The following is a 23956-nucleotide window of genomic DNA, read 5'->3' as shown; positions in this document are numbered from 1 at the left end:
AGTGTGACTATCTCCTAAACAGTGCAAGTTTAGGAGATATTCACTGTATCTATAGGTAAGCCTTATTATAGGCCTAAGTTAAAAAAAATACTTTACTTCTACTTTAACCACTTCCCGACCAGCGCACGACGATGTACGTCGTCAGAATGGCACAGGCAGGCATATTGGCGTACATGTACGTCCAATCTTCAATGCCGCCCTGCCATCGGGAGCGCGTCGCCGGCGGCGCACTCCCGCGCTGGTCGGGACCCCCATGAGTCCAGTTGCGGGGCCCGCGGACTCGATCGCCGCGGGCAAACCAGCGATCGTCTCACGGGACGGCTGAATGGAGGAAATGCCGTGTAAACAGCATTTCTCCATTCTGCCTAGCAACTAATGACGCTGATCTCTGCTCCATGTGATTGGAGCAGAGATCAATGTTCACTAAATGAAAGCCCAACCCCCTCACAGTTAGTAACACACCCCTAGGAACACTTAACCCCTACACTGCCACCCACTGGTTAACCCTTTCACTGCCAGTGTCATTTACACAGGAATCACTGCATTTATATAGCCACATGACAATGGTCCCAAAAATGTGTCAAAAATGTCCGATGGGTCCCCCACAATGTCGCAGTCACAATAAAAATCGCTGATCGCCGCCATTACTAGTAAAAAAATAAATGAAAAATTATTAATAAAAATGCTATAAAACTATCTCTATTTTGTAAACGCTATAACTTTTGTGCAAACCAATCAATAATCGCTTATTGCGATTTTTTTACCAAAAATATGTAGAAGAATACGTATCGGCCTAAACTGAGGGGAAAAAAATGTTTTTTTTTATATATTTTTGGGGGATATTTATTATAACAAAAAGTAAAAAATAATGCGTTTTTTTCAAAATTGTCGCTCTATTTTTGTTTATAGCGCAAAAAATAAAAACCGCAGGGGTGATCAAATACCACCAAAAGAAAGCTCTATTTGTGGGAAAAAAAGGACGTCAATTTTGTTTGGGAGCCACGTCGCACGACCGCGCAATTGTCAGTTAAAGTGACGCAGTGCCGAATCACAAAAAGTGGTCTGGTCTTTGACCAGCAAAATGGTCCGGTCTGAAAGTGGTTTAAAAAAAAAACACACGAGGTTCCAGTTCAACACTGGGTTTCCCTTGCAGGGGGTTTTCAGCCTTTCTCTGCCACAAAACATTTGTTCATCCTTCGTTTATGGGACACACAGTGTGGCTCAGTCCCGCCCCCATGCCCTCCTCACTGGCTGTGATTGACAGTAGCGGGAGCCAATAGTCCCACTCAATCAGGAGAGAGTGTCCTGGGATGGCCTTGGCTTTTGTACACATTGCTGGATTGGGATTGGGCTCAGGTAAGTATTGGGGGGCTATTGGGGGAACTGCAGCCTGAATGTTTTTTTTAACTTCATGCATGAAGGTAAAGAAAACCTTCAGCCTTTAGAACCATTTTAAATGCTCATTTGGTAGAGGTGAGAAGATAATAGGTAAAATTCTTGCCTTATTCCTACCTAGACAGATGGTACTCTCCTCCACAATATAATGATCGTGGGATGTGGATAGGTCCTCAGCATCCTCCCATACACTGCAACACTGTTGGTTCTTTACTGTATGTGATGAGGGAGCTGCTACAGGTTGGTTTGAGGGACTTCTCACATTAGGAGGAAAAAGTCTGTAGGTGCAAGGAGCATGGTTAGTATTTGTATTTATTTCTATTACTCCTAGACAAACAAGCCTTTAACTGATGCTTTGCAGAGGGACCACACTACATGGGTACATTTAACAGCAGCTCAGAATGGGGCATTAAACTATAATATTAATATTTTATTTTTTCCAGATTTTTCAGAGCACTTTGTTGACAGACATCGTCAGGACCTAATAAATTGGGTGTATGCATTGGAACCCACCCTAGACAGTCTTCTAAAGCAAAATCTCCTGTCAAAAGAACAGTATGAATCAATCTGCAGCAAAATTAACTCTCAGGAGAAGATGAGAGATCTGTACAATGTAGTCAGAGGCTGGGGTGATGGTGACAAGGACACATTATATGAAACATTGGGAAAATTTAACAGACTGCTCGTTAGAGACCTGGAATATCAGGACATGGAGTGGCCCCTGCAATCCAGTAAGTATATTGATATTTTTAAGAAAACAATATAATAGTTTAGGGTTAATTTTATTTAATTTTCTAAGTTCATTTTTTAAACTGAATTTATATCTTTTTCCTACTATTTTATTATAAAATAGTAAATGTAGTTAAATCTAACATTTCATACAAAGTACACCCATGACACAAGAATCCCAGTGCATTGTAAAAGAGACTGTTTGCTTTCAGAATTCCTGCACTTTTAGGGGGTGGATTGAACCTTGAGATATAGTTGGGTGATGGTTTTGTGTTTATATAGTTGTCAATGGCATACTAACAGTACAACTGTGGGCATCTAAATGATAGATAAGCGCCAACTGCACATCTAAGCCCTTGTACACACGGTCGGAGAATCCGTCGGAATGTGTCCTATCGGACCGTGTTGTCGGATGATCCGACTGTGTGTGGCATGCATCGGACTGATTCTATCGGAATATCCGTCGGACCCAATTTTCCAACTTGTTGGAAATATTTCCCGACCAACTGGTTTGATCGGACATTCTCCGATCATGTGTAGAGAATTTTGATTGGACCAAGTGCCACGCATGCTCAGATCAAATTCCTACATCAAAGCTATTGGCTACTAGCCTGAATGTAGTCCCATCGTAACAAAATTACATCATCACGTTCTGAATGATCGGATTTTTCAACAACTTAGTCTGACCGTGTGTATGCAACAGTTTCGGACAAGATCCGACGGACAAAATCCGATGGATTTGGTTGTCGAAATCTCAGACCGTGTGTACAGGGGCTTAGAGTTACCACAGAGAGGGAAATATTTGGATTTGAAATTGAAGCACCTCACCAAAATGAGTCCAAAATAAAGTTAATTTTAAAAATTGTAAAAAAATAAAATGTTAACTCCCAGCATAAATTATACATAAAAAAAGCAACATGTATTTTGGGCCAAACATCGCACCTTCATCAGGGCTGAAAAATGACATAAAAAATTAAAAAAAGATAATTTATCATAATATCATTATATGATCATTATAAAAAATGGTCCATGCAAACTATGGAAAAGAAAGGTTGTTACAACAATGTGTTTATATCACACTTAACACAAGTTATTATATAGTTAAAACCTCCTTATACATCCAACTGGAATAAATTTACACATTTACGTGCTTAGATACACAAATTTAGCTAGGCACGAGTCATTTTTATTCTTTATTCTTGCTCGCCATGAACACTGCCCCTAATCTACTAAGCCCCCCACCCCCCTCCCTTTTTTTCCCCTCTCTCCACCTTAATTTCGAACATAAGAGTGGATTCCCCATAGTGCCTGTGCTGGACACTCGCATTGAGATCAACTCCACAAAATAAATACAACTTGTGGAAGCACCTAACTGACATATTCTATACCGGATTGTCTGCATCAGATATAACTTGTCCATTGCAGACTATCACAATCTGTCATCAATAACCTTTCATAATCTATAGTCATGATAACCTTATTTTTTCTCTCAAGATACATTGTTACGGCGACTTCTATCTAAAGCAACAAAGTTCTATAAGTAACAAGTAACTTCTTGCTCTCCCTGTTCTGATTGTCAATTTTTCACGACTCTACTTTTATTTCTTATAGCAAGTCTAAGCCCTTGTACACACGGTCGGACAACAAAATTCGTCGGATTTTGCCCGATGGATTTTGTCCGAAACTTGTGTTGCATACACACGGTCAGACAAAGTTGTCGGAAAATCCGATCGTTCGTAACGTGATGACGTTATTTCGTTACGACGGGACTACGTTCAGGCTAGTAGCCAATAGCTTTGGTCTAGGATTTTGATCTGAGCAGGCGTGGCAGTTTGTCCGATCGGAATTCTCTACAAACAATCGGACAAAGTCCAATCGGATCATGTTGTCTGAAAATTTTATAGCCCAGCTCTAAAACGTTCTCGTCGGATATTCAGACGGAAACAGTCCGATGGAGCCCACACGCGGTCGGATTATCCGACAACACAGTCTTATCGGACATTTTCCGTCAGAATATCCGACCGTGTGTACAAGGGCTAACATGTTAGAAGACGTTATTAACCTTGTAACTGTAAAACAACCATCTTATGTCAACTTGTATTTGTTTCATTAAAACTTGTTTGGAATGAAAAAAATAAATGGTAGCAGAAAATATAAAAACCATACAACATATTTCATTGTACTATTGACTATAAAATGTATCAAAGTTTAGTGGAAAGTAGATCCATGGTCCCAATACAGTATGCTGCATCAATGACGTTAAAAAAAAGAGATAAAGGAAAAAAATATATTTTGGAAAGAATAAATAATGGTTATAACCCCTGTCAGGTTTTTTTGTCATCTGTGTCCTATTGGGGAGATTTCCCTTCACTTCCTGTCCCATAGCCACAACAGAAACTGATAGGAAATCCTTCTAAAAGAAAGGAATTCCTAATTGTCACCAGAACTAGTGCCCCCATTGGAAGGCATCTATGGCTGAATGGCAGGATCGGTGAGAGGGTTGTCAACCCATTCCACACACTGTACAGCAGGAATTGAGACTTTATCTACTTGACACTTTAAGTCTTCTATTAAGCTCTACCACATTATCCTTCCAGGATTTCCCAGTGGACCCAGAACAAAATTTACTGCTTTGTTTTTTATTTAACTTGCTGCATTTTTGCTACTGTTTAAGTTATTTTATAAAGTAAATTCACCAAACATTTCCTCATTTGTTTGTCCTTTTTGAGCGGAAAGCAGACAGAAGCAACCAAGTATCACTATCTGTGCATCACCGTAAGGGCCCCAACAAAGCCGTCAACTGTTCTGAGACTACTCCATTCCGTCTCACAGAAGTTTGCCTAGTTCTCTCCATCCACTTTCCTTTAGGATTGCTTTATTTCTTATATAGTAAAGTCCTGCAGGTGGACTTGGCAGGGTCACTGAAGGGTTCTAGCAACATTGCAGCCTCCAGGTATTTATACCTATGCCAAGCTACCCTTGTTGCATTCTTGGTGACTCTGTTATAGTTTAAGCTGGTTGGGGTGCATGGTGAGACCTGGGCCCAGTTACCCCTGGTGTGGCTCCCTGTATGCAATTTTGGTATAAATATTACAGTGTAGGAACAGGTGTTCTAGTATTTTTCTCACAGTTCTGTGTTACCTTGCTTTTATTTGACCAATCTATACACATAGTATTAATCCATTCTGGAGTTGTTCAGCTTAGTGAATAGAGCAGAGTGGGGAGGAGAAAAACAGCTTCAGAGGGCTTCTCAAACGAATGGCTCCTTCGGGGTGCACTACAGAAAAATACTATTTTAATTGTCAGTAGTTGACATTTCTCTGCCATCTTGTTTTTGTTCTAAAAAGGGACCTGGTATGTATTTTGAGGGGACCCCATGCTTTTTTTTAAGACTTTAAGCAAAAAAACATGACAAGACCCACACAACATATCTTATCTTGTTTCTGCAGCTTGCCAAATGACAGATTTTCAGCTGACAACTGAAATGAAAACAAATGGGCAGGGGATGGTTGCGGAAGTCATTGATAAAATATAGCCAAGGCTGTATTCGATCAGTAATGTCAACTATCCATCCTCAGCCCTTTTGTTTCCATTTAGATATTCCCAGCAGACAGCTGAAGGGAAGAGGGAATGAGTAAGTCATGGCATCCTAACAACCAGGTGCCCTGTGAAAACTGTCCTTTTTACGTAGTAACAGTTGTAATATCAATACTAAATATGATTTTCCTGCTCAGGTGGAGGTTCAGGGCTCAGAAAGCTGCTGAACACCCTATTTTGTTTGTCCGCTTAAACAAGAAAAAAAAATGGTTAACAATTCCCATAACACATTGTGGGATAAAGTGAGAGTGGAAATACAATAAAGCAGTTTAAATCATTGTAAGAACTTTAGAACTGGCTTTTTCAGAGCACCAAAAGCACTCTTTGTTTTGGTCCTAAACCCCCAATAGCTCATGGTGCAGTTGGCAGTTGATTTGAGAGCCACAAGATTAACACTAAGCCCTTGTACACACGGTTGGACATTCCGACAACCAAATCCGTCGGATTTTGTCTGACGGATTTTGTCCGAAACTGTTGCATACACACAGTCGGACAAAGTTGTCAGAAAATCCAAGCGTTCAGAACGTGATGACGTTATTTCTTTACGACGGGACTACGTTCAGGCTAGTAGCCAATAGCTTTGGCCTAGGAATTTGATCTGCGCATGCGTGGCACTTTGTCCGATCGGAATTCTCTACACACAATCGGACAAAGTCCGATCGGATCACGTTGTGGGAAAGTTTTATAGCCCAGCTCTAAAACTTTGTCCGTCGGATATTCAGACCGAAACAGTCCGATGGAGCCCACACACCGTCGGAATATCCGACAACACGGTCCTATCGGACATTTTCCGTCGGAATGTCCGATCGTGTGTACAAGGGCTTAAATTGAAGTATGGAAATTAGGAAGAAGAACCAGGAGAGAGGAAGAGAGAACAAGGGAGGGAGGAAGAGGTGCCTAAGTAGTACGGAGACAGAGGAAACATGTATATGAAAGCTTAGAACTACACTTGCTGGCTAAATGAGAGAATACAAAATAACAATATGCAAAATGTTATATTATCCTGGCAAAAAAAAAAAATGACTCTTTCGTTTTTTTTAGTTCTGCCCAAATTTAAGAAAGCAAATATATCTAAAACTATGAATTCCCTTTGTTGACTTAACAGTTACTAGATGTTGGCCTTCTTTTCTGCAGGATCTTTCTCCATGTCTCTGAATCGGTCAAAATGGACACACAAACATCTCCTACTCTATACTCTAGAATATCTGTTATTGGAGGAATTCAAACATTTTACAAAGGAACTCTCTGATTTTACTTATAAAGACAGACCAACCATCCCTTTTGGAATCCTAGAAAATGAAGACAGTACGTCTTTATGTGACAAACTTATAAACCATTATGGAGAGTTCACTGCTCTGGATGTGACTAACCAAGTACTCATATCAATTGGTTTAAATAGATTTGCAGTGGAGCTACAAGATGGCATACAACTGTGCGGTGAGTTCCGTTCTAAATCAGTTCTGGCAATCGAGTTTTTAGTTTTAGATTTTAGGTTGGAGAATGGATAGAATCTCTGTACTTTTTGTTGTCTCTGCTTCCACTGGGGAGATATGCCATCTATTTCTGTCTTTCTGGGACACAACAGGACCCAATGGGGAATGTAGGCAGGTACCGTACTGCTAGTAAGCGAGAGTTAGCTGCCCAGGCTTGGAAGGGGTTAAGCTTTGGGTCTGCCAGTTTCCCAGGCTTTTCAGACTCTGCCCTCCACCATGGTCTATATATAAAGAGGGGGGAAGGTTGGACTCAAGGAGAGAAAATGGGACTGCGTGGGAAATCTCTTGAACTGTTCAAATGCCTGGCCTGAAATCACTGAAAGGGGTGCATGGCAAAAAATAGCGTATCAGAAGAACAGGGTCTGTAAAGTACGCATTGGGTACAGGAGGAAGACCAACATAAAGTGCTAATTTGGCAGAAGAGTAGTTGCCACAGGTTACCATGAACTGGTATGAATGTTTAGCCGCTGGTCAATAAGTGTGAAACCTGGCATAGGTGACAGGCCCTCCAGTAGCAAGGGGGTCAGGGTCTGCCTCCCTCTCTACCAGTCAGTTTCCCTAATAGCAATCAGAACTGAACTTCCGGTAAGGAGACCCCTTATACCTAGCAGCATGGTACGAGAGGGCTGAAGGAGTAAATAAGTTCATGCATGAGGTCCGCACATGGTAGGGGGACCCCATTCTGTCACTGGGAGAGATGTGGCAGAGTTAGGCTGGACTGGAGGAGAGGGCATAAGCTCAGTGGTTTCCCTCTTTATCCAACATACATTGAGCAAGGGTGTGTAGTGACATGGGATGGTATTTCACAGAGGAACTCTGTATGTTACACAGCTGCACACAGTGTATAGCTCATCTCTAAACGGGGATACTGCCATAATGTTGACTTTGACAGGAATGTGGCCCCCGCCTGGTTTAGGGCATTGATGAGTGTGTACAGGAGAGGGGAAGGAGGTAAATCTTAAGATGTTAAAAATTTGCTGGCATTTCACTTTAGCAGAATGAGCATTTTGTCAAATCAATTTTTTAAAGTAGGTGTAAATCCCAACAGGGATAACATTAACTTTGATAAAATACTGTGTATCATACAGGGCCTTGAAAAAATATTCATACCCCTCGTAATTTTCCACATTTTGTCATGTTACAACCAAAAATATAAATGTATTTTATTGGAATTTTATTTGATAGACCAACTCAAAGTGGCACATAGTTGTGAAGTGGAAGGAAAATTATAAATGTTTTTCAATTTTTTTTTACAAATAAATATGGGAAAGGTGTGAACGTGCATTTGTATGGCGCCCCCCTGAGTCAATACTTTGTAGAACCACCTTTTGCTGCAATTACAGCTGCAAGTCTTTTTGGGGCTGTCTCTACCAGCTCTGCGCATCTAGAGAGTGACATTTTTGACCATTCTTCTTTGCAACATAGCTCAAGCTCTGTCCTGCTGGAAGATGAACCTGCACCACAGTCTCAAGCTTTTTGCAGACACTAGCAGGTTTTCTTCTAAGATTGCCCTGTATTTGGCTTCATTCATCTTTCCATCAACCCTGACCAGCTTCCCTGTCCCCGCTGAAGAAAAGCATCCGCACAATATGATGCTGCCACCTCCATTTTTCACGGTGGGGATGGTGTGTTCAGGGTAATGCACAGTGTTAGTTTTCCATAATGTACATACATAGTGTTTTGCTTTTTAGGCCAAAAGGTTACATTTTGATCTCATCTGACCAGAGCACCTTCTTCCACATGTTTGCTGTGTCCCCCACATGACTTCTTGCAAACAGCAAACCAGACTTCTTATGGCTTTCTTTCAACAATGTCTTTCTTCTTGCCACTCTTCCATAAAGGGCAGATTTGTGGAGAGCACAACTAATAGTTGTCCTGTGGACAGATTCTCCCACCTGAGCTGTGGATCTCTGCAGCTTCTCCAGAGTTAGCATGGGCCTCTTGGCTGCTTCTCTGATTGATGCTCACCTTGCCTGGCCTGTCAGTTTAGGTGGACAGGCATGTCCTGGTAGGTTTGCAGTTGTGTTAAACACTCTCCATTTTTGAATGATGGATTAAACTGTGCTCCATGAGATATTCAAAGTTTGGGATACATGCAGTATAACTGGACGGTTTTGCCATATTTCTGGAGGTCCTGGCTCCAGAAAGAGAATGACTTTACATGGGATAGTCTCTCCTTTCTCCCCCAAGACAAGATAAGGTGAGCTTAACATGGTCCTCATTGGGGGGCAAAAGTACATTCCTACCTCAGCAATTCCCCTAAGCCATCCTTAGGGTAAAACAAATCTTAAAATGGAGTTCCACCAGTTTTTTTAGTTTATTAAAAGTCAGCAGCTACGAAAAGCATAGCTGCTAACTTTTAATAAACCGACGCTTACCTATCCCACGGTCCAGCGATGTGGCCACCCAGAGCCTTGCTCCTCTCCCCTTTCTCTCCTCGGTGCCATCATAGCAACTGTGGACACCCAGCCATGACAGCTTACGGCTTCACGGTTGGGCGCGCACTGCGCATGTGTGAGTCACACTGTGCCCTGCTATTGGCCAGCCAATCTTCTGGGACCTGTGTTGTGTCCGAGAATATCGCTAGGGAGGGGCCACCTAGGGCAAGAGGAGGAGTCGCCTAGGTGGCCAAGAACAGGAAGGAGGAAGTGGAACCGGAAATCCCACTAAAAAGAGGGTACACCCCCCAAAAAACAAATGACATGCCAAATGTGGAATGTCAGGGGTCAAGGAGTGCTTAAAGCGGAAGTTCCACTTTTGGGTGTGTGACAGACCTAGCTGGGACAGAGGCTCTTGGAGGGGACTGAATGCCAGCCTCTTGCCAACCGATTATGGTCCCCATGCATACAGCTCACAAAGAGCACCATTCCCCCAAATGCCAGGGCCCATAATCGGTCTTCAAGAGGCTGGCATTCAGTCCCCTCCAAGAGCCTCTGTGTCACAGGGTGGAACTCCGCTTTAATGCCTAAGCACAATTTTGCAACTTCAACATGTGGTAAACTGTACATATCATCACAACTACTTTGTGCATCCAGGTGGATTAGTGAATCAGAAGTTCCAGGTACCGATCGTTAGCACAGGATCCAGGGCTCTGCATGAGACCCTGGTCTCTGTGCTGGGAGCACGCTGTGCTGAACATTCCCAGCATAAAGGGAGATACGTGTATATGCAGCCCCATGGCAAAAAGTCAGTCCAGTGAGGCCACATATTTGTGTATGTCGGTGTGGAGGGGTTAATGTCCATATTTTCTGTATTGATTTAGAATGTATTATTTGAATAGGTTTTACAATTGTTGTCCTTTCTTTGTTAAATCCAATACATTTATATTGGCTATTTGCTATAAAATAAAAATGAAGTGGCCATAGGCTAAATGGAGTTTAAATGGTCACATTCTACTCTTTCATTTTAAAACATCAGAAATGTAATAACACAACAATATTTTTGGACAATCCAGTATAAGCTGCCTGTCTGCTGGCCGTCTCTTTCCACAATTCCCTGGACCCCCTGCATGCTTTGTAGCTTCTCCTCCATTTCTAAGGACTACATATCCAATGGTACCATGCTGCCTTCAAGCAATGATCCTGTACTGACTCCACCTCCTGAAAATCCTTCTCTCAGCAGCTCTGTAGTTCAGAAGGCATGCCTAGTGAAATATGTGACACAAAAGTTCCTCACAGGAATACAAGTCAGGGAATTCAAGGGAGTAAAAGTGTCAGGATCTTCACAAAGTTTACAAACTTCAAGATCATTCGGATTAATAGGAATAGGCTAGAAATAATCGGAATACAATGTATAAATGAATACAGGATTTTACATTTTAACCATAGTTATGCTTTTCTTTAATAGCGAGTTGTCCATTGCATACATTGTTTTGAAATATATATTTTTTTTCTATTTTTTGATCGGGTAAAAGGTTTGAGAAGACCTGAAGTCATTCTAACATTTATCATGGATGAACTGGAGCAGTTTGATTTTAGACAATTCAAAGACAAATTATCTGAACTCCATAAAGAAGACAAACATCCTATTCCAAGGAGACTAGTAGATTCTGCCGATAGGATTACAACAACTGACCTTCTCATTTGGATCTATGGTGAAAAAGAGGCTATGCGTGTGACCGTCCAAATACTTCGGAAGCTCTATATATTAGAAAGAGCAGAAAAAGTAGAAAGACTAACTTGGGATTTAGAGAACTGGATCGTAACTCAAGGTATGTATATTTCAATGGCAACTGTAGGGCTGCCAGCTTTTCTTCAAGCTAAACCTGAACACTTCAGTGGCGCATTTCAATTTTTTTTTTGTAGTAGACGCTTTACGATTGTAAAAGACCTGGACAAGGAGAGCATCAATACGGTGCGCGTAGTGAAAAGCGGATGTGGACTAATTGTGTTAACAGTGAGAGGGCCTTAAAGGGGCATCAAAAAATCAAAAGCATCTGGCAATTGGCGCCACAAATTTGCCTAGTGTAAATTGGGGGGGGGGTGTCTGTTATGTGCTGCAGGGGCACTTTGGGAGGGGAGAGTACTTGTGCAAGCAGGGTGGTGGAGGGAGGGGGTCCGTTATGTGCTGGGGCACTTTTGGAGGGAAAAGGACTTGTGCTAGTAGGAAATTGGGGGGGTCCGTAATGTGGTGAGGGGGGGCTTTGGGAGGGGAAAGGACTTGTGATAGCAGGGAAGGGGTGGTTAGATATGTGCTGGGGAGACCTTTGGTAGGGAGAGTACTTGTGTTAGTAGGGAGGTTGGATAGGTGTTGGGCAGTGCTTTGGGAAGGGGAGAGGGCTTGTGCTCTTGTGGGGGTCAAATTTAAAATCCAACCACCACTTCTAGCTTAGGTCCTCTCCCCTCCCAAAGTGCCCCCCCCCCCCCCCCCGCCAGAACATATCCATTTAACCCTCACAATCACTCTTCTACAGTGGTGTGAAAAAGTGTTTGCCCCCTTCCTCATTTCCTGTTCCTTTGCATGTTTGTCACACGGAACATCAAACCAATTTAAACAATAGTCAAGGACAACACAAGTAAACACAAAATGCAATTTGTAAATGAAGGTGTTTATTATTAAAGGTGAAAAAAAATCCAAACCATCATGGCCCTGTGTGAAAAAGTGATTGCCCCCTAAACCTAATAACTGGTTGGGCCACCCTTAGCAGCAACAACTGCAACCAAGCGTTTGCGATAACGTGCAATGAGGCTTTTACAGCGTCCTGGAGGAATTTTGGCCCACTCATCTTTGCAGAATTGTCCTAATTCAGTTACATTAGAGGGTTTTCGAGCATGAACGGCCTTTTTAAGGTCATACCACAACATCTCAATAGGATTCAGGTCAGGACTTTGCCTAGGCCACTCCAAAGTTTTCATTTTGTTTTTCTTCAGCCATTCGGTGGTGGACTTGCTGGTGTGTTTAGGATCATTGTCCTGCTGCAGAACCCAATAGACATGTGCATTCGTTTTCGTCCGAATGCATTTTCGTCCGAATTTCAGCTATTTTCGTTTTCGTTTTGACAAACGATAACGAAAACACAAAATCCGAAAAACGAAAGATCCGACATAAATAAATGCTTTATTTTCGTTTTCATTGTTACAACAGTTCGATATAGAATAGGAGATTCGACATGACTCTGACAACAATCTGTGTCTATAGAACCTGTGGTCGAATGTGCCTAACCTTACCTCTATTAGTCCAAGATTATATAGAGAAAATATTCGACAGAGAAAAAAGATTTGACAGAGAGAAAAGATTCTGCAAGTTACTGTCCTAAAAAGTGTTTGGGGACCCGGGTCCTGCCCCAGGGGACATGTATCAATGCAAAAAAAAGTTTTAAAAAAGTTTTTTCGGGAGCAGTGATTTTAATAATGATTAAAGTGAAACAATAAAAGTGTAATATTCCTTTAAATTTAGTAGGGGGGGGGGGTTGTCTATAGTATGCCTGTGAAGGGGCGCATGTTTCCCATGCTTAGAACTGTCCCTGCACAAAGTGTCATTTATGCAGGAAAAAAAGTCCTTTAAAATCACTCGCAGCTATTATGAATTGTCGGCTCCGTAATACAGAGAACACTCATTGAAAGTCATTGATAAAAAAATAAATAAATACATTTAAAAAAAAGCGTGGGGGTCCCCCAAATTCAATTACCAGGCCCTTCAGGTCTGGTATGGATATTAAGGGGAACCCTGCCTCAAATTTAAGAAAAAATTTGACGTGGGGTTCCCCCTAAACATCCATAATCAGACCCTTCAGGTCTGGTATGGATATTAAGGGGAACCCCGCGTCAAATTAAAAAAAAAATTGACGTGGGGTTCCCCCTAAAAATCCATACCAGACCCTTTATCCGAGCACGCAACCTGGCAGGCCGCAGGAAAAGAGGGGGGGACGAGAGAGCGGCCCCCCCTCCCTCCTGAACCGTACCAGGCCACATTCCCTCAACATTGGGAGGATGTTTTGGGGGTCTGTGACCCCTCAAAGCACCTTGTCCCCATGTTGATGAGGACAAGGGCCTCATCCCCACAACCCTGGCCGGTGGTTGTGGAGGTCTGCGGGCGGGGGGCTTATCAGAATCTGGAAGCCCCCTTTAACAAGGGGACCCCCAGATCCCACCCCCCCCCCTGTTTGAAATGGTAAGGGGGTACAAAAGTACCCCTACCATTTCACAAAGAAAGTGTAATAAATGGTTAAATAAAACAAACACACTTTTGAAAAATTCCTTTATTAAAAATAAAAAAATAAAAAAAAGATTCCAGTGGCGGTAATCCACTCTTGCTATCCAGCAACGGACGGTCATCTCTCCAGCGATGGCTCATCTCATCCAGCGCAGCGAATCCTCCCTCCTTCTTCTGTCTCCGTGTAGGAGACACTGCAGGCATTCCGGCGGCTGACGTTTCTTATATACAGAGGGCGGGGCCACCCGTCACCTGACCCTGCCCCCCTCTGACGCAAGGGGAAACCCGGAGTTCCCTGTGACGTATGGGTGACCTCGCCCCCCTCTGATGTAACACAGGCAGGTTTCCGTTACATCAGAGGGGAGCGGGGTCACCCATACGTCATGGGGAACCCCGGGTTTCCCCTTGCGTCAGAGGGGGGCGGGGTCAGGTGACGGGTGGCCCCGCCCTCCGTATATAAGAAACGTCAGCCGCCGGAATCCTTGCAGTGTCTCCTCCACGGAGACAGAAGAAGGATGGATCGCTGCGCTGGATGAGATGAGCCATCGCTGGAGAGATGACCGTCCGTCGTTGGATAGCAAGAGTGGATTACCGCCGCTGGAATCTTTTTTTTATTTTTTTATTTTTAATAAAGGAATTTTTCAAAAGTGTGTTTGTTTTATTTAACCATTTTTTACACTTTCTTTGTGAAATGGTAGGGGTACTTTTGTACCCCCTTACCATTTCAAACAGGGGGGGGCCGGGATCTGGGGGTCCCCTTGTTAAAGGGGGCTTCCAGATTCTGATAAGCCCCCCGCCCGCAGACCTCCACAACCACCGGCCAGGGTTGTGGGGATGAGGCCCTTGTCCTCATCAACATGGGGACAAGGTGCTTTGAGGGGTCACAGACCCCCAAAGCATCCTCCCAATGTTGAGGGCATGTGGCTTGGTACGGTTCAGGAGGGAGGGGGGCCGCTCTCTCGTCCCCCCCTCTTTTCCTGCAGCCTGCCAGGTTGCGTGCTCGGATAAAGGGTCTGGTGTGGATTTTTAGGGGGAACCCCACGTCAATTTTTTTTTAAATTTGACGCGGGGTTTCCCTTAATATCCATACCAGACCTGAAGGGTCTGGTTATGGATATTTAGGGGGAACCCCACGTCAAATTTTTTCTTAAATTTGAGGCAGGGTTCCCCTTAATATCCATACCAGACCTGAAGGGCCTGGTAATTGAATTTGGGGGACCCCCACGTTTTTTTTTTTATTTATTTATTTATTTTTTATCAATGACTTTCAATGAGTGTTCTCTGTATTACGGAGCCGACAATTCATAATAGCTGCAAGTGATTTTAAAGGACTTTTTTTCCTGCATAAATGACACTTTGTGCAGGGACAGTTCTAAGCACGGGAAACATGCGCCCCTTCACAGGCATACTATAGACAACCCCCCCCCCCCCTACGAAATTTAAAGGAATATTACACTTTTATTGTTTCACTTTAATCATTATTAAAATCACTGCTCCCGAAAAAACGGCCGTTTTAAAACTTTTTTTTTGCATTGATACATGTCCCCTGGGGCAGGACCCGGGTCCCCAAACACTTTTTAGGACAGTAACTTGCAAATTAGCCTTTAAAATTAGCACTTTAGATTTTGAACGTTGGAGTCCCATAGACTTTAATAGGGTTCTAAAGTATGCTATATACTAGCTCCGTCGAATCTTCTTTATACATTCGACAGACACCATAAGCCTTCAAAGACAGATTCGACCGTAATTCATGTGGATTTTCGGACGAATGCAATTTTTGAACGAAAAACGAAATAAATAAAAACGAATTTCGGGAGTAACTAAATAAATTAAGTTTTCAGACGAAAACGAAATTCCGAAACGAAATATTTTACTCTGCACATGTCTAGAACCCAAGTTCGTTTCAGCTTGAGTACACGAACAGATGGTCGGACATTCTCCTTCAGGATCTCTTGGTAGACAGCAGAATTCATAGTTCCTTTTATCACGGCAAGTCTTCCAGGTCCTGAAGCAGCAAAACAGCCCCAGACCATCACACTACCACCACCATATTTTACTGTTGGTATAATGTTCTTTTTCTGAAATGCAGTGTTCCTTCTACGCCAGATATACTTGGACACACACCTTCCAAAGAGTTCCACTTTTGTCTCATCGGTCCACAGAATGTTGTCCCAAAAGTCTTGGGGATCATCAAGATGTGTTGTGGAGAAATTGAGACGAGCTTTGATGTTCTTTTTGCTCAGCAGTGGTTTTCTCCTTGGAACTCTGCCATGCAGGCCATTTTTGCCCAGTCTTTTCCTGATGGTGGAGGCATGAACGCTGACCTTAAATGAGGCAAGTGAGGCCTGCAGTTCCTTGGACGTTGTTGTGGGGTCTTTTGTGACCTCTTGGATGAGTCGTCGCTGCGCTCTTGGGGTAATTTTTGGCGGCCGGCCACTCCTGGGAAGGTTCACCACTGTTCCATGTCTTCGCCATTTGTGGATAATGGCTCTCACTGTGGTTCGCTGGATTCCCAAAGCTTTGGAAATGGCTTTATAACCCTTTCCAGACTGATAGATCTCAATTACTTTCTTTCTCAATTGTTCCTGAATTTCTTTGGGTCTCGGCATGATGTGTAGCTTTTAAGGATCTTCTGGTGGACCTTACTGTGTCAAGCAGCTCCTATTTAAGTGATGCCTTGATTGTGAACAGGTGTGGCAATAATCAGGCCTGGGTGTGGCTAGAGAAATTGAACTCAGGTGTGGACAACCACAGTTATAGTATGTTTTAACAAGGGGGGCAATCACTTTTTCACACAGGGCCATGATGGTTTGGATTTTTTTTCACCTTTAATAATAAACACCTTCATTTACAAATTGCATTTTGTGTTTACTTGTGTTGTCCTTGACTATTGTTTAAATTGGTTTGATGTTCCGAAACACTTAAGTGTGACAAACATGCAAAGGAACAGGAAATGAGGAAGGGGGCAAACACTTTTTCACACCACTGTATCTTTTTTTAACTTGCCCTCTTCTTGGTCACTCTACAATATAATAAACTTAGTACAGGGCTCAGACCAGTACAGCTCATGCAGAGCAGTGTCTCTCTTCCCCGCCTCCTCCTCCTATCTGTTTACATGCAAACAGAGCTGAGGAGGGGGAGGCGTCTACGGTCTGCTTTGCTGTGTGAGACTGGCAGCCAGTGGGGACCGAGATGGCTGAGTGGAAACCCAGACAACCAGGAAGAGATGCGGGAGAGACGTGGATCATTATTACTGGTGCAGTGTTAGTGGTGCCCCTGCTTGGCAGTTCTGGATAATGTGCCTTGGTCTCAGGCAGCCTGAACTCCGGGCACATAATTTAAAACCTGGATTGTCTGGGTGAAACCTGGACAGGTGGCAACCCTAAGTAACTGTTATTAGCTACAGTAATTACACAGATATAAGTGTCTTTCTATGACTAAGCTATGTGAAATAGACACAACTTGATTCACATGACCCTCTCTGGTGGAGGCAGATTATCATGGACAGGGCTACAGTAGTGTAACCAGGGTTGTGTAGAGAGGCAGGTGTCTTGGAGGTGCTCAGTGCAAACTAGGGTCAGACAGGGCTGCTGTTAGAAATCATAGGGTCCCGTACAGCCTACCTGACCCGCTCTACATCCTGAGGCGTTCCCCCATTCTCTGCAGCAGCTGGCAGGAGAGAGAGGAGAAAAAGCTGCCATTGTTTCAGGAGGGGCACACAGGGGGGTCCGGCAGCAGGGGGAAGTAAATTATCCACAGGAGGGGTGATCGGTGTGGTGGAGGGAATTTACTAGAACAGACCCCCTATAGTTCCCCACTGCAGCAGCTGAAAGCTGGTTGGAGGCAGAGGAGATAAAGTTAGCTTTTAGTTGGGGCAGTGAAACAATTACAGGGGATTGACTCCTATAATCCCCCCGCCGCACTGGTCACCCCCTTCTGTCTATGATGCAATTCCTCCTGCTACCTGGGCCCCCCCTGCTGAACTGATGGGGCCTGGGCCCCATACAAGAGGGCTGGTGGTACCCCCTTATCAGTGGCCCTTGGGCCCCAGCATGACACAGGATGCTCTGGGGTCACTAGATGACACTGGATACTCTGGGGTCACTGGGTTACACAGGATGCACAAGAGTCACTGGGGACACAGGAACACACAAAGGTCACTGGAGAAACAGCAGCCACTGGAGGCACAGGAAAATAACGTTTTTTACCAGCACACCTGCAGTGAGGCACTAACATGAGGCACAAAGTTTAAATATTTAAGAAATAATTCTCATATTAGTGCATCTCTCTGCCTTGAAAAGGGTTTATGCGGGGCCCCAAAACATCAGCCTGTGACGCTTGTTGCATTATATAAATAACAGACAATATTATCACTATACCAATGTGTGCTGGTAAAGATCTTTATTTTCCAGATTGTATGGTGGCACCTTCCACCAATCCACTACAGCACCCTACACGATCTGTGTATGAGCCTGTAAGGAGTGCAGCAGATACGATACATCTTCTAGTAAGCGTGGGGGCACTGGAGACACGGGGTTCACCAAAGGCCACAGTAGTGTAGGGGCAGTGCAGGCACAGGCACAGGCGCGCAAGGGCTGCTGGAGGGACAAGAGTGAAGAGGTCACTAGAATGTATGGAGGTAAAAGTCATTAGAAGCACAAGGAACACAGAAACAGATGTTGTGGGACATCTTCAGACGTCACTGGTCCCTGGAAAGGTAGATAATACTTAAAAAAAAGTATAATACTACGTTTATTTTTGTGATGTATTTATTATTACTCTTTTACCCGCATGTACAGTAAGCTGGTTAGGGGCTCCCTAAAAACAGTTCACAATTTACTGTAAGCTCCTAACCCTCAAGCAGTACCCCCTCCTGGACACCTTGGAGGAGAATCTTTAAGGAATATACCGCAAAAAGTGGAAAAACATTTTTTTTTGTTATTTTTTCTCCCATTCATTTTTATTGTATGCCACCAGTTTTAGACTCCCAAAACCCAGAGAGTGCAGTGCATATTTATAAAGCTCAGCGCTCTGCTTTAAAATATTGTTGAAAGATACTGCTGCTATTTAAATGGACCCCTGGGTTTACATAAAGTATCATTAACCACTTCTGGACTACCCACCACACATATACTGTGGCAGGGCGGCCCGCCTGTATGTCGGTCCATGGATTAGTTACTATGGTCGCACATCTGTGGGTCTGGTGGACTCTGCCAGCCACTTGTGATCGCGGTAAAGAGGCAGAATAGGGATCTGCCTATGTAAACAAGGCGGATCCCCGTTCTGAAAGGGGAAGAGAGAAATCAGATGTTCCTAGTAATCAGGAGCAGCGATCTCTCTCTACTCTCAGTCAGTCTGTCCCCATGACAGTTAGAAAGCACCTCCCTAGGGAACACTTAAGCCTTTGATCACCACTAGTGTTAACCCTTTCCCTGCCAGTGCCATTTGTACAGTGATCAGTGCATTTTTATAGCACTGATCACTGTATTGGTGTCACTGGTCACCAAAAAGTCTCACTTAGGGCCAGATTTGTCCGCTGCAATGTCGAAGTCCTGCTAAAAATCACTGATCCCCGCCATTACTAGTAAAAACAATAAAACAATAAAAAGTCCCTAAATCTTTCCCATAGTTTGTAGACGCTACTTTTGCCCAAGCCAATCAATAAATGCTTATTACAATTTTTTTTACCAGAAATATTTAGAAGAATACATATGGGCCTAAACAGATGAAGACTTTTTTTTTATTATAATTTTTTTTAATATGTAGTATAGCAGAAAGTAAAAAATATTGTTTTTTTTTTCAAAATTGTAAGTCTTTTTTTGTTTATAGTTGAAAAAACAAAAACAAAAAAATGCAGAGGTGATCAAATCCCACCAAATGAATGCTCTTTTTGTAGAAACAAAAGGACGTCAATTTTGTTTGGATACAACGGCACAATTGTCAGTTAAAGCGACGCAGCGCCATATTGCAAAAATGCTCTGGTCATTAAGGGGGTAAATCCTTCCGGGGCTGAAGTGGTTAATCTTGTCCGAAGGTTTAACCCTTCTTGGAGTCTATGGAATATTTCAGTACATTTATTTTCCCAGATGTTCCTTCTTGATACAGATGTAAAATGTTCCTTTCAGTTTAAGCACTTTCTGAACCAAAAATTTTTTATTTCCATATGTGTTCTTCTTTAGGCATCATCAAACAAGATTTCTGTGAAGGTGAGGCTGCAGCCTCCAAACTGACAGATGAGAGTATTGCCCTACAGCCAGGTGAGTTTATTGCATACAGTGCCCTGCAAAAGTATTAACCCCCCTTGGCATTTTTCGTGTTTTGTTGCCTCACAGCCTGGAATTAACATGGATTGTTTGAGGATTTGCATCATTTAATTTACAGAATATGCCCACAACTTTGAAGATATTTTTTTATTTATTGTGAAGCAAACAAAAAATAGGACAAAATAACAGAAAAAGTCAATGTGCATAACTATTCACCCCCCTAAAGTCAATACTTTGTAGAGACACCTTTTGCCTCCTATCACAGCTCCAAGCCGCTTTGAATAAGTCTCCATGAGCTTGCCACATCTTACCACTGGGATTTTTCCCCATTCCTCCTCCTTGCAAAACTACTCCAGCTCATTCAAGTTGGATGGTTTGCGCTTGTGAACAGCAATCTTTAAGTCTGTAGAAACTGAAGGCTAGAAAAGTGGACTTTAAAGGCACATGGGTAGACCATATAAAAGTAATACATTTTTTATTTTGTAGGAAAATATAAAAAAAGGGGAATTATTACATATAGATATATATAAAATTCATGAAACTAATATTGTATAACCCACACACAGATTCTGACACCACTTTCACAATAAAGAATTACAATTATACATCCAAAGGTGCAATGGTTGAAGTTCCAATAGTAGTAACCAAATAGGGATGTAGACTAGTATGGGTCAGTATGTGAATCCAGGCACAAAATATTTTCTTATTCGCTCTACAGGTTGCGTGAAGGGATACGCTTCTTCAGGAGCACAAAGATAAGTAGGGTACTTTATATAAACATAAATGGTGTCAGACTTATTGGAAGGTAAATAATTAGTTTCATGAATTTTATATATATCTACCGTATTTATCGGCGTATAACACATACTTTTTTCCCCTTAAAAGCAAGTGGGTGCGTGTTATACGCCGACCCCCTGGCTTTCAGCCACCTTTGGCTCTTCTCGGCAGCTTTAAGCTGCCTTCGGCCATTCTCGGTGGCTTTCGCCCACCTTTGGCTCTTCTTGGCGGCTTTCACCCGCCTTCGGCTCTTCTCGGCAGCTTTCCACCGCCTTCGGCCATTCTCGGCGGCTTTCACCTACCGTTCTGCTCTTCTCGGCAGCTTTCCGCCGCCTTCGGCCATTCTCGGCGGCTTTCGCCCACCGTTCTGCTCTTCTTGGCGGCTTTCGGCCGCCTTCGGCCGTTCTCGCCAGCTTTCGGCTGCCTTAGGCCGTTCTCGCCAGCTTCCAGCCGTTCTCGGTAGCGGAAAGCTGCCGAGAACGGCCGAAGGCGGCGGAAAGCTGCAGAGAATGGCCAAAGGCAGCCAAAAGCTGCCAAAAAGAGCCGAAGGGGGCCTGAGGCCGCCGAGAACTACCGCGTGCCGCCGAGATACACAGGACATCCGGGTCTGTATCTCGGCGGCGGTATTTTAAAAAAAAACTGACAAGGCTGCACTGGTGGACAAGGCTACCTGACAAGGCTGCAAATGAAACTGACAAGGCTGCAATGGTGGACAAGGCTGCAGATGGGCATTTAAATGTAAGGTTTTTTTTCCTCCTAAAGCCGCGTACACACGGGTGGACTGTATGGCCAACTTAGTCCGTCAGACAATCCGACGGACAGTCCATCCTACTTTCGAATGAACGGACTTGACCACACACGGATGCAAAACAGTCCGTCGAAAAGTTTGCGCGATGACGTGTACAGCACGTACGACGGGACTAGAAATAGGAAGTCGAATACACAGCAATGCAACCTTTCGCCGTGTAAATCTTTTCTGAGCATGCGCCATACTTAGTCCGTCGAAATAGCCTACTCACGAGCGGATTGTCCGCTGAAACCAAAGTACGACGGACAATATTACGGAAATTCCGAAATACTTAGTCCGCCAGACTGCACGCTGAAAAAGTCCGCTGAAGCCCACACACGAGCGGACTGTCCGCTGAAATGTGTTTCGACGGACTAAGTTGGCCAGACAGTCCGCCCGTGTGTACGCGGCTTAAAAGTTTTTTTCCTTAAAATTCCCTCCTAAACTTGGGGTGCGTGTTATACACCGATAAATACGGTATATGTAATAATTCACCTTTTTTTAATATTTTCTTTAAAAAAAAAAAACTATAATTACTTTTATATGGTCTACTCATGTGCCTTTAAAGTCCACTTTTCTAGCCTTCATTTTCTATATATCTATTGTTGAGACGATGGCACACTGCTACCTGTGTATCCACAGTGTCACCCTGTGAAAATACACGTTAAATTCGTAATCTTTCTCAATCTTTAAGTCTGACCACAGATTTTCTATTGGATTGAGGTCTGGGCTTTGACTAGTCGATATCGCTTCTCTCCTAGTCACTCACATCCCCGCACAGTTAGAACATGCTGAGGGAACACATGGTTAACCCCTTGATCACCCCCTAGTGTTAACTCCTTCCCTGTGAGTGACATTTACACAGTAATCAGTGGAATTTTATAGCACTGATCGCTGCATAAATGGCAATGGTCCCAAAAAAAAGTTAAAATTAAAATTAAATTAAAATGATTGGGTTTTTGTTTTCAACATTTTCAAAAGTTTACAGCACAAAAAATAAAAACCGCACAGGTGATCAGATATCACAAAAAGAAAACTCTATTTGTGGGGAAAAAAAGGACGTAAATTTTGTTTGGTTACAGCGTCGAATGACCGCGCAATTGTCAGTTAAATCGACGCAGTGCCGAATTGTAAAAGTGCTCTGGTCAGGAAGGGCTAAAACCTTCTGGGGTTGAAGTGGTTTAAACTCTGCATATTAATAAATTGCATAAGCAGAGGTGGCCTTCAGTGAATACTGCATGTCAGAACAACCAGCAGACCCAGAGCTATCAGCAGCTGGTCAATGTCCAAATCTCAAGTCTGGCCTCATCCTCTCCCACCTCCTGAGCCCCCCTGTTGGTTAATGAGGGCCATATTGCTTTATTTAACATACACTGAGCAAAATTATGAACACAACACTTTTGTGTTTGCCCCTATTTATCATGAGCTGAACTTAACTGGTTCCCAACCAGTTTTTGAAGTGTTATTTGGCAAAGTTTGTGACAGGGTTAAATTAAAATGTTTCCTCACTTAAAAGCACAGTTACCCCTAGTACACACGGACGGAGATTCCGACGGAATGTTTCCTATCGGACCATTTTGTCGGATATTCCGACTGTGTGTGGTCTCCATCGGACTGTTTCCGTCGGAATATCCGACGGACCAAGTTTTCCAACTTGTTGGTAAAATTTTCAGACAAAATGCTCCGATTGGACATACTCCGATCATGTGTAGAGAATTCCGATCGGACAAAGTGCCACGCATGCTCAGATCAAATTCCTACATCAAAGCTATTGGCTACTAACCTGATGGTAGTCCCGTTGTAACGAAATAACGTCATCACGTTCTGAACGATTGGATTTTCCACCAACTTTGTCCGACCGTGTGTATACAACAGTTTCGGACAAAATCCATCGGACATAATCCAACGGACAAAATCCGACGGATTTGGTTGTCGGAATCTCCGACCGTGTGTACATGGGCTTAGGCTTAACTTTTAATTGCTGCATCCATACAGTCTGAAGTCTGCAGTACAAGCTATCTATACTGTACATTTTGTATCACTAGCTTTTACATTTATTAAACAGGAAGTAGTCAAGATTTTGATTTCCAGGTGGATGAGAAGGCCAACTCTGACCAAAGTGAGCCAACTTCAGCTTTCCAGACAGGTAAATACGTTAAACGCATTATTACTATGGAGCACATTTATATATTTCATCTGCACATTTTCCAGTTGCCACTTCAATTTTTGCCTTCCCTTGTCCTTCATTTATATTCTAATGCCAT

General features: G+C 43.2%; 1 protein-coding gene across 1 annotated transcript in view; it reads left to right on the top strand.

Moving 5' to 3' along the window:
- The window catches only part of LOC143925644 (uncharacterized), a 144056-nt gene that overhangs the window by 110970 nt on the left and 9130 nt on the right, over positions 1 to 23956 (top strand). The window contains exons 12-16 of the mRNA XM_077450110.1: positions 1839 to 2126; positions 6856 to 7158; positions 11128 to 11424; positions 20045 to 20122; positions 23758 to 23838. Of these exons, the coding sequence (XP_077306236.1) occupies positions 1839 to 2126; positions 6856 to 7158; positions 11128 to 11424; positions 20045 to 20122; positions 23758 to 23838 (1047 nt within the window). The remainder of the gene's footprint in view (positions 1 to 1838; positions 2127 to 6855; positions 7159 to 11127; positions 11425 to 20044; positions 20123 to 23757; positions 23839 to 23956) is intronic.

The sequence above is a fragment of the Lithobates pipiens genome, unplaced genomic scaffold (assembly GCF_037356315.1).
Source record: "Lithobates pipiens isolate NorthernLeopardFrog02 unplaced genomic scaffold, aLitPip1_a1.2 Scaffold_22, whole genome shotgun sequence".
NCBI classification, from domain to species: Eukaryota; Metazoa; Chordata; class Amphibia; order Anura; family Ranidae; genus Lithobates; species Lithobates pipiens.
Note: the sequence above shows the minus strand (reverse complement) of the source record. Positions and strands in the feature narration are given on the sequence as shown.